The sequence below is a fragment of the Callithrix jacchus genome, chromosome 8 (assembly GCF_049354715.1).
Source record: "Callithrix jacchus isolate 240 chromosome 8, calJac240_pri, whole genome shotgun sequence".
NCBI classification, from domain to species: domain Eukaryota; kingdom Metazoa; phylum Chordata; class Mammalia; order Primates; family Cebidae; genus Callithrix; species Callithrix jacchus.
The window spans coordinates 13,511,648-13,522,914 of record NC_133509.1 but is presented as its reverse complement, the minus strand read 5'-3'; the positions used below and the strand labels follow the sequence as shown (position 1 = coordinate 13,522,914).

General features: G+C 47.4%; 1 protein-coding gene across 3 annotated transcripts in view; it reads right to left on the bottom strand.

The window, feature by feature from the left end:
• The window catches only part of MAP2K1 (mitogen-activated protein kinase kinase 1), a 102,111-nt gene that overhangs the window by 1,564 nt on the left and 89,280 nt on the right, over window positions 1-11,267 (bottom strand). For all 3 annotated transcript variants that reach the window (XM_002753259.6, XM_017976684.4, XM_078333468.1), the window contains exons 6-10: window positions 7,990-8,114; window positions 5,109-5,310; window positions 3,049-3,113; window positions 535-596; window positions 193-238 (exon numbers count right to left, since the gene is read on the bottom strand). In XM_002753259.6, the coding sequence (XP_002753305.1) occupies window positions 193-238; window positions 535-596; window positions 3,049-3,113; window positions 5,109-5,310; window positions 7,990-8,114 (500 nt within the window). The remainder of the gene's footprint in view (window positions 1-192; window positions 239-534; window positions 597-3,048; window positions 3,114-5,108; window positions 5,311-7,989; window positions 8,115-11,267) is intronic.

The window sequence follows — 11,267 nt, the reverse complement described above, 5'->3', positions numbered from 1 at the left end:
AGGGTCACCCCAGCTTTCCCTTAAACTGAGAGGAGGGCAGAGGAGACTCATGTTTGGTATTCTGCAGCCTCCGGCTCAGCTGGACCACAGTGGGCAGGGAATGAATGGGCTCTGGAAGTGCACAGATGACTGACAGAGAAGAAGAACAAATGAACAAATGGGTACTGTAAGAATCTGAATAAATGGACTCACCATGAGTTGCTTCAAATCTGCTCTCTCTGCAGGGTTTTTTATTAAGCTTAAAGGAAGAAAGATAAGGTGAGAGCAGAGTTAAACTAAGGTCAAAAAGCAATGTGCTAATCCCTGGAGAGCAAGTATCAAAAGCAGCAGCTACTAGATCCATGATGTAGTTCGACATGTCACATAAATCTTGCCTCTCTAAAAGAAAGAGCTTGTGGCAGCAACCAAGGATCATCGGAGGGGAGGGGAAAGGGCAAAACTGTGCCTGCAGAGGCAGAGCTGGTGCTTCCAGAAATGGGGTGGGGAGCTTGACAAATCCAGAGTACCCTTCCAGAGAACAAGGAGCCAACTTACCATTTATTCACAAAATCTTGAAATTCCAGGCTGAATACTCCACTGGGCAGTTTTGGAGGAGGCTGCAAACACATGTTGAGATAAGAAAAATGCCTGGCTCTTTGCTCCAGCCATCTTCTCTCCCCATCCATCTCCTCTCCCCATCCCACCCCTCCCTCCAGCCAGTGCTCCTTTTTTTTTTTTTTTTTTTTTTTAAAGTCTTCTCTGCAGTCCAAAGGCAATGCCACTCTCATCCAGTCAAGGGAAGGCCAGTGGCTGCCTGTTGGGTAACCACGTTGGAACCACTGGTCTCAAATAGCACAGAACTAGGACTGAGTCAAGTCTACTCACTTGTCTGGTGATTTTGAACTAATCACTATTCCTCTCTGAGCCTATTTACTTTTCGATGACATGAAGGGGTTGGGACTAATGATCTCAGGGACCCTTTCAAGCTCTGACATTACAATGGTAGATCTTGGAGTGCAGCATGGAAATGTAACCAGCAATTTACTAGCAGCAACAGCTAGGGGCACGTGCAAACCACCGGGCACCCCAGGTCTGACAGCACTTACAGGAGCAAACTGGATTAAAAATTTCTTTCCTGAGCCCTAGAGAGGCAGTGAAAAGTTAATAAAACACTAACTGACAGAGAGCTGGATCTGGAAGAATGTTACCTGTACACTCCAGGAATGAGGCTGTTTTCAGATTTTCCCATGGTGATCCTGCAGCACTACAGAGAACAAAGCCCCAGAGCACTAGGCTCACGTGTTCCACGCAGTCCAGGAAATGTGAGCCCACTCACATACCTGGGCTGGGAGCTGTTTGCAGCTTCTTTGGGAGACACTGGCCCATAGACATCATATCCGTGATGTCACGGCTCTGATGCACAGCCCCAAATCTCATTTCTAATTTGAGACTAAAAATGAAACACTGATATACCACCACCACAAAGCCCAATCTAGTGCTCTGCCTCTGAGGGCTGTGTCAGTCTGATCTGAGGTGAGGACTAGAACCCAGCTCTTAGAACGGTGACCCAGAGCAAGCCCTACCGCAGACTGTCCCTGTTGCTGAGGGGATGAAGGGACCATTCGAGGGAGAGAGGCAGCATCCATTCCTTCTGAGTAGGAGAGAGCTAGGCAGCAGAGGGGCTGTGTGCCGGCAGAGGCTAAGGCCGACCCACTACCATGCAGCCAAGCCTCCTAGGAGGCAGGAATGGGAGGTGGAAGGTAGGAGGTGGTGAGAAAAAAAAGCCCTGGGTGGGAAGGACCTGGATTACTTTTCATCTTAGAGGCTTAATTTCCTCACCTGTTTGAAGAGGAATCAATTTGGCCTACCTCAGTAATACTTGGGAGAATTGAGTAGGAAATTAATGTGAAAATTTAGAAGAAAGCAGTGCCCATTAGGAGACTGGCAATGACATAGCTAACCTCAGATATGAACAGTACCCCAGAACCACCCAGCTTAGGTACCCAGCAGTAGAGGATGGATGGCTTTTTTTCTGACTCTACAAATCCTTAAGCAGCAAGGATCTGATCCTGAAACTGTGAAACCACTTTTCTACAGCCCATGGTGCTTAGTATAAAGCTGTGCTGTCTAGTAAAGAGAGGTAAATTAAACTCCCTAGTAGATTGAACCTGTGACAGGGATTTTTTAGTTGTTGGGTTGTTTTCATTCCTGCCCCCTCTCCCAGAACCAGGGTCTCACTGTTGTTCAGGCTGGAGTGCAGTGGTGTGATCTTGCCTTACTGCAACCTCCACCTCCTGCATAGTGTTTTTAATGGCATTTAAAAGTAAAAACGCTATACCACGGTTATCAACGCATTTGCTTTGCCTCCTCTACACAATCTCATAGTCTTTGAGACTAAGGAATTGTTTTTCCATCATTGGATCCCTGCCCCACTTCTACCTACAGTGCTTAACACACTGAAAGTGGAAAAGGGGGGGGGGCTTGGCAAATTCAAATAATAATGTAAATGGGCAAGCTGGAGGCTCCGGAATATTGGAGAGGAAAAGGAACTCCGTCCTATCTGAAGATGTCCCCTAGGGAAGAAACTCCTGCAGTCTGTAAACCAGCCACTCAATTCCAACACCATGGTGCATGAACAGAACATGAGAATCTTGAAGCCCACGTTATAGGAATAGCAAACTGGATTTCCAGTCAACTCAGCCATGGGTTTTTCTTTTTTTTTTTTTTTTTTTGAGACAGAGTTTCCAGGCTGAAGTGCAGTGGTGCGATCTCAGCTCACTACAACCTCCGCCTCCAGGGTTCAAGAGATTCTCCTACCTCAGCCTCCTGAGTAGCTGGGATTACAGGTGCGCACCACCATGCCCGGCTAATTTTGTATTTTTAGTAGAGATGGGGTTTCACCATGTTAGCCAGGCTGGTCTCAAACTCCTGTACTCATGTAATCCACCCGCCTCAACCTCCCAAAGTGCTGGGATTACAGGCGTGAGCCACTGTACCTGGCCAGCCACTGGTGTTTTCTTAAAATAAGCAAATAAAATTCCAAGGTCAAGGAAACCAGGCAGTACTTACCTCATTGACTATGTAATCCAACAACTCAAAAATTGCCATGGGAGGTCGGCTGTCCATTCCATATGCTACAAATTTTATAAAAAGAAAAAATACTTCTCAGAAACAGGAGATTACTTGTTAATATGAGGCAAGGGGTTGGGCATGGATCCCTAGGGCCAGAACAGGGTCATGGACAATAAACAGATTAAACAGCCACAGGTAAGGCTTGAACAGAGAGGGGACCAGCAAAGGCCAGGGTACAAGTCTGGGCTCTGCCACATCTTAAGTTTGTAACCTTTGGCAAATCAGTTCACTGCTGAGCCAAAGTTCTGAGTTTTGTAAAGCACAGGCATCATAATTTTGTCTGTCTTTTCCCTCCTCCTCCTGTTGAGAGAGAAGCAAATGAGAGAGCAGCTAAATAACTAAAGACCTTAATTTTAATTCTCCATGAACCTGCGTTTCTTCCTTTTGTCTCCTAGAATCATAGGCCAGCCTCAGAGGCCACAGCCACCAGGCCCTCCAATGACCTGTGAACAAGCTACCCCTAGCCCCCTCTGCTTTCCCCTTCATACAAGCTCTCTCTCATGTGGACCTCACAGAGGTAAAGGCAGGTATCCCTACCCAGACAGGAGCTACATAAAAAACAGATGGCTGGGTCAGGCTATTCCCTGAGTACCAGGCTTAGTTCCCATTATTCACGTTCAGCGAGGCAGGTGGTTCTGCACAGCGTTTATCATCCTGGGAGTCAGACTTGGCTACTTACAAGCCTATGTAGCCTTGACAAGTGCACTGTGCCTCAGTTTCCTCATCTTTAAAATGGAGATTATAATCATGTTCAAAAATGGAATGCTACTAAAATTACATAATGCTAGGCAAATCCGTGGACACAGAAAGTAGACTGGTGGTTGTCCGGGGATCAGGCTGGGGGGAGTGGGAGATGGGATTTCTTTCTGGGGTAATGTAAATGTTCCAGAATAAGACAGTGGTGATGGCTGCACAACATGGAACAATATACTAAAAACCACTGAACTACATACTTTAAAATGTGAATTTTGTCTTCTGTGAATTCTATTCCAATAAAAAATAAATCTACCAAAAGTCATGATTAAAAAACGAATTAGAACACAGTGGCTCATGCCTATAATCCCAGCACTTTGGGAGGTCAAGGCAGGAGCATCACTTGAGCCCAGGAGTTCCAGACCAGCCTAGACATAGCAAGACCTCATCTATACTAAAAAATTAAAAAATTAGCCAGGCATTGTGGTCTCAGCTACTCAGGAGGCTGAGGCAGGAAGATTACTTAAGCCCAAGAGGTCACGGCTGCAGTAAGCCATGATCACACCACTGCACTCCAGCCTGGGTGACAGGGCAAAACCCAGTATCCAAAAAGAAAAACCACAAATTAGAGGCCAGGCATGGTGGATCATGCTTGTAATCTCAGCACTTTGGGAGGCTGAGGCGGGAGGATTGTTTGAGCCCAAAAGTTTGAGCTTGAGTAACATAGGGAGACCATGTCTCTACAAAATAAAAAACAACTTGGCTGAGTGTGGTGGCATGTGACTGTAGTCCTAGCTACTCAGGAGGCTGAGGTAGGAGGATCACTTGGGCCTGGGAGGTTGAGGCTGCAGTGGGCTGTGATCATGCCACTGCACTCCAGCCTAGGTGACAAGAGTGAGCCCCTTCCCTCCCAAACCCCCTAATAAATTATAGCCTGTAGTCCCAGCCTACTCTGGAGGCTGAGGGAGGAAGACTGCTTGAGCCTAGGAGTTGAAGGCTGTAACTAGCCACTGCACTAGGCAACACAGCAAGACCATTATTCTTAAATAAAAAGATTAGATAATGTATGCAAAATGCTAAGTGCAGTTCCCAGAATACTGGGAACTGAACAAATGGTAGGAAGTTGTTGGTAATAACACTTTCCTACACCCACCTGGAGACCCCTGCTGTTTCTCCCTGCCCTAGTGTGGCATCCAGGGACACAGAATCAGTCTTGGCAAAATGTACGAAGAATCAGCCCTCCAGAAATCCCTGAAAGTAAGGGACCCCCACAGTCCAAGGTGGGGACACACGAGGCTACTCACAGCTAAGGGGCCTCCCAGGGGTCCTTGGCCTGGGTGGGGTCTCAGCCGCATCTCCCTCCACCTGGCACCCAAACATCAGCTCCAGCTCCTTGGCATCTGGAGGAGGGATGGGATACCTCCCAACTGCCATCTCTACCAGAGAGAGTCCCATGCTCCAGATGTCCGACTGCACAGAGTAATGAGTCCCCTGGAGTCTTTCTGGCTGCAGGAGAGACAAAGAGACAGTTATAATCACCTGACCTAACTTGGACCCCTGGATCTGCTAATGCATTTTCCCTTCTGTCCCTTCTGAATAGTTAATATACTGTTTCAAGAGCTCCACTAATCTCTTGAATTTGGCCTCCTGCCTGCCCCCAAATATTGTTGTTTACTAAATCCTAGCTAGCACCACTGTCTTTGACCCCTCCTCCCTGCTCTATCTCTCCTATAATCTGGACTAAACTAACAGACCACATGAATTGGCTTGGGCCTGGCTGCCACTTCAGCCTATGGTTAGCTTTACCCAGCTTGGCCACTGTCTTGCATGGGCAGGGAAGCCTGTCCAAAGCCCAGCATGAGAGGTTCATCTTGTTACTGAATCTGAAACATGAAGCTTGTGGAACTCGGGTTGGGAATGAGGTGGTGCTGTGGATACAGAGAACAAAAGATCTAGGATCAGTGGGTTTGAGACTTAAGTCCACTTACAAGCTAAAGGATCCTGAATCTCAGCCTCATCTATAAAATGGGGCTGCTGCTGGGCTGGGCGTGGTGGCTCATGCCTGTAATCCCAGCACTTTTTGAAGGCCAAAGCAGGCAGATAACATGAGGTCACGAGACCAGCCTGGCCAACATAGCGAAACCCCATCTCTACTAAAAATACAAAAATTAGCTGGACATGGTAGCAGGCACCTGTAATCCCAGCTACCTAGAAGGCTGAGACAGGAGAATCTCTTGAACCCAGAAGACGAAGGTTGCAGTGAGCCGCGATCACACCACTGCTCTCTGGCCTGGGCAACAAGAGCAAAAACTCCGTCACAAAAAAGAAAGAAAAAAAAAATGGGAGCTGCTGATGAAAATGACTAATATTTTATCACTGACATAACAAAACTCTACTTAGGGTTACTAAAAAGATCAAATCAAATGAAAATGTATGTCAGATGTTGCAGAATGTTATACAAATATTAGTTGATACTGGTGGGAAGAGCCAAAGAGAAAAAAAGTATACAGTGGTATACAAAAGCATTATTTTTAATGAGCATTATTTGAAATAGCACGTATTTCAAGAACCCTACCAAGAAAATCTTTACTCTGGCCATAGTATATCCATTTAGACATTAACTTCTCTCGTAGCATTTTTCACTAACTCCAACACTAGACTATTTTGGAACTGACCATATAATCACAAAAACTCAAATCACTAAACCCTTGATCAGTGAGTCCCAGGGCCTGTTAAAGGATTTTGAACTTGAGAGTTGGCAGTCAAATGGCCCAGGATGCCAGCTGTTCTATTAGACATTTAGGGAAGAAGCAGTGAGGAGATGACAGAAAAAGAGAGTTCTGCTGTGGATCACTGGGGGTGGGGAGATGTGGGTCAGTGCCAGGTAAGTAATGTTGACAGTGCCTGGAGTCACAGTGGGGGGCAGGCGCCAGCAAGAAGGAATGAGGATGTGTTCACACTGGGATCTGGACACAGGTGCCAAATCCTCCCTAAGAGGCAAATGAGGGTGTGCTGTGCAAAGGGCGTCTGCCTGGCAAGGAAGCAGCTAGCTTTCAATCCTGGCTCAGCAAGGTTAAGTAGGCAGGTTGCTTAACCTCCCTGAATCTAGACTTCCTCATATCTAAAATGGGAACAATCATCTTTATTTCCTGGGACAACCACATGGACCAAATGAGACCTTCCAGGGACATGATATGTGCTTTGACAGAGAACACACAAAACACTTTGTACATGTTAAGATCTGAGCCCCTGCATCTGTCCCCGATGTGGGCCTGCTCCCCGCCACTTCTGTAAAGACTGCCCACTCGCTCCAATGCTCCTCTACTCTGCCACACTTCAGCACTGGCCCAGACTCACATTTCCACCTTTGTGATCATTCTCAGAAATGTGCTATCCATGTACCCTCCCATTCAGCCAACCAAACATCTACCCACTTGCCAAGCATTCCCCGAACACCTACCACATGCCAGGCCCCACGCCAGATGCTAGGGACAAGAGAGACACCTTGTCCCTGTCCCCAAGGAACTGGTGGTATGGAGGAGGGAAAAGAACATGCTGGTGCTGCCGTGGTGTGGGGGTAGCCCCACACAACGCTCTAGTGAAAGTGGGAGCCAGCAGAGGTAGGAGCAGCAGGGAAGACCTTCAACAAAGAGTGTTGGCTGCAGTGGAGCAGAGACTCTGGGTGTGCTGCAGTTAGGGAAGGGGTAGGTGACTGACAAGACGTAGTGAGGAGGGAGAAAAGAGGCTGGGCAATTCTGAACAGACTCTCAGGAATTGGGAGCTACTAGATACTGAAAGGATGAACTCCTGAGAAGGCAGGTTAAAGCCAATGTTCGGGCTTCTACCTTGGGAAACCAGGGAGGTAATGCTATCTATTTATTGCTAAGAGAAAAGGAGGAGGTGAGATAGTTTGGGGTGGGTCATTTATCTGAGCATACTGGGTTTGTGGATCTGAAGACGATCATTTAGAGATGCCCAGAGGAGAGCCGGAGCTCACAATCCTTCAGAATGAAAGCTGCACTCTGGAGCTGGATAATCCTTTAAATGAGTCAAGGCCCCAATATCCCAGTTATGCTCCAACGCCTAACAAAGACCAAAACCATCTTCCCATTCAACTTCATCTCTCTCATTTCTTGTCCCCTATCCAGCACAAGAAGCTCAAGCAATGGAAACTTCTGTTCTTACCGACATGTAGGACCTTGTGCCCACGAAGGAGTTGGCCATGGAGTCGATGAGCTGCCCGCTGACCCCAAAGTCACAGAGCTTGATCTCCCCACGGGAGTTGACTAGGATGTTGGAGGGCTTGACATCTGTAGGAAAAAGAAAATAGAAAAGGAGGAAACTGACACAGGTAGACTGGGAAAGAGAAGGATCAGCATTCCATACAGAGCAGCCCTGACCGTGAGTCCCAGGACAACACCCCCATGCCCTATAAGAGGCAGCCCTTGGCTTGCAAATGCTGTACACCAAGGCTGCTTGTTCTGGGTTCAAGAAGCAATTGTCAGGAGATGAAATGACCAGCTGCTGTAGAAGGACAGAAGGGCAGTAATTTCCATTCTTTGAGAATGCACACTTGGCCTGATGACCCACAGGAAGGAGTCAGTTATTGTGAACAGTCAGGATTTCAAAGTCTGTTGCTTCAACCACCCCTACTTCTAAGACATAGTATCTATGGTTGGATTATGAAGGAAGCAGAACAAAAAAACCAATAAGACCCATCTGCTTGCTGAGGCTACACAGGCTAGAAGGGGAAAGGGTATGGTGGGAACTCCCATTCTTGACCTCTGCACCAGGCCCAGAGCATATTTATATTTCTTATCAATATGTGTGACTGGGTAGGAGCTGAGTCATTTCATCTAGTCCATTCCACTGGAGTCTCTCACCTAGCAGTCTACACAGCTACCTCTACCCTGCCAGTCAAGGGGAACCCCTTGCTACCTGGAGCTGGAACATGAGAGGCCTTAAAGCTCCTCAGAGTCAAAATGATGCCCCCACCCCCCTTCCTTGTGTTATCATCACCCCACCCCACCCATCTGGTCACTGTCACAAATACCAGTACACTGGCCCTTAGTTTGCGGAGACCTAAATTTCCAAACATTTTGTCTTCCACTGTATCCTCTGATTCATACAATTGTCCTGTAAAGTGCATAGACCAGCCAATTATCCTCAGTAAGTGAGGAAAACAAGGCTGGGACTTGGTGAAGGCCCCTGGAGCAGGGCTTTGTGGAGCAGACATCGGCAAACAATGAGACTGACTTCAAGGGCAGGCCATGTCTAGGAAAAGTCCTAAACCACGACAGGAAATCCTTAATACTTGTAATACGGACACCATACAGGACATCTAGAAAATGAGAAGAAAAAACCCAAACCTCCTATAATACAACCCAGCAGAGCCACTTATAATGTTTAATTATTCTTCCCTTCAATACTGTTTTATATGAATGCATTTATTTATTATTATTATTCTTTAAGACATAGGGTCTCACTACACTGACCAAGCTGGCCTTGAACTCCTGGGCTCAAGTAATACTCCCACCTCAGCCTCCCAAGTATCTGGACTATAGGTGTGAACCATCATGGCCAGCTATTTAAACAGATTCAAATAGGTGTATTTAAGTATCTTTCCAAGGCCAAACTGAAAAACAAAAGCCGGGCATGGTGCCTCACACCTATAATCCCAGCACTTTGGGAGACCGAGTTGGGCAGATCACCAGAGGTCAGGAGTTAAAGACCAGCCAACATGGTGAAACCTTGCCTCTAATAAAGATACAAAAATTAGCTGTGTGAGGTGTCACATGCCTGTAATCTCAGCTACTCAAGACACTGAGGCAGGAGAATTGCTTAAACTTGGGAAGTGGAGGTTGCAGTGAGCCAAGATTACGCCACTGCACCCCAACCTGGGAGACAGAGTGAGACTCTGCCTCCAAAAAAAAAAAAAGTCTAACCTCCTCCTCCCCCAGGTTCAAGCGATTCTCCTGCCTCAGCCTCCTGAGTAGACAGGTTTACAGACGCTCAAAAATCCAGCAACTCAGCTAAAGTCACACAGCAAAAACTGGGTAAAGCTGAAAGCAAATCTCAGGCCCTCTAACACTTACGTCTGTCTTCTTCTACCTACCCTACTGCCATGCTCTAATGGTCTGATCACCTACTGTCCACTGAGCACCTCTACCTTACCTGTGGGCTGTATGAGCACCAGACAGACAGCAGTCAAGAAACTGACCAAGTCTGCCACTGTTAGTTATAAAGCTTAAGTTTTAATGTGAGAAGACAGACAGTAAATAAATCAACGAACAAATATGTAACATCAGGTGGTTTTAAGTGGCACAAAGAAAAAAGTACTTTTTTCTCAGGCCTCTCCAACCCGTTCTATCTCTGCAGCCTCCTAGGCAGTATTGTTCCCTGGAGCGGGTGGGAGAAGCAGCGCTGACAGCGAGGGATGGCGGCAAGCTGTGTTATGTACAGGCTCAGGCCTGTAATCCCAGTACTTTGGGAGGCCAAGGTAAGTGGATCATTTGAGGTCAGGAGTTCAAGAACAGCCTGGCCAACATGCTGAAACCGTCTTTACTACAAAGACAAAAATTAGCCAGGCATGATAGCGCATGCCTGTAATCCAGCTACTCGGGAGGCTAAGGCAGGAGAATCACTTGAACTCAAGAGGGGGAAGTTCCAGTGAGCCAAGATCATGCCACTGCACTTCAGCCTGGCTGACAAGAGCAAAACTCCCATCTCAAAAAAAAAAAAAAAACCATATATAAACATGTAAAACCCTGTGAGGGTAGAGAGAGTTAAGGGGGTGCTGCCGTGACTGGGTGACAAGGAACAGCCCTGTGAGGAGAGGACACTTGAGCAACAATGTGAGCAGAGAGAGGGAGAGAGCCACATAGCCTCTCAGAGAACCATGGGGAGATTCTCAACTTTGGGAGGCGAGGGGCCAGCTCTGTTCTTTCCCTTGGCCTAGTGTTAGGACAGGGCTCATCAACACTTCAGCCGAGGCATGAGTCCAGCAGTCGCTTGGTGGAGGTACACCTCCACATCCTACCGTGCCTATGGCCTTTCAGAGGACAGGCGCCAGGTGCCTGGCCCCTGCAGGTCAGGTGCTCAGGATTTAGAAAACGATGCTGAGAATGGAACAAGACTGAGAAGAATAAAGGGTGTGATCGTGTCTGCTAGGAAGGTACACCAAGGCGCTCCGACACAAGCCCTCTTCCATACCTCCCACCCAGTGCCACAGCCTCTCATCCATGCCAGGCCACATGGCCCCAGGCTCCCTCCCCTGGCCCACACACTCCCCTTGGACTGTTTAGGTGTGACCTGTTAGGCCTGTTTTAGAGCAAAAGAGCAGCACTGGCTAGTGAGACAGAAGCCCTGTATCAAATCCTGACCCTGCCACTTACTCTACACTCAGCCCTAAGCAAATCACTTGACTTTTCTGGGCCATGGTTTGCCATGAATGAAACAGTCAC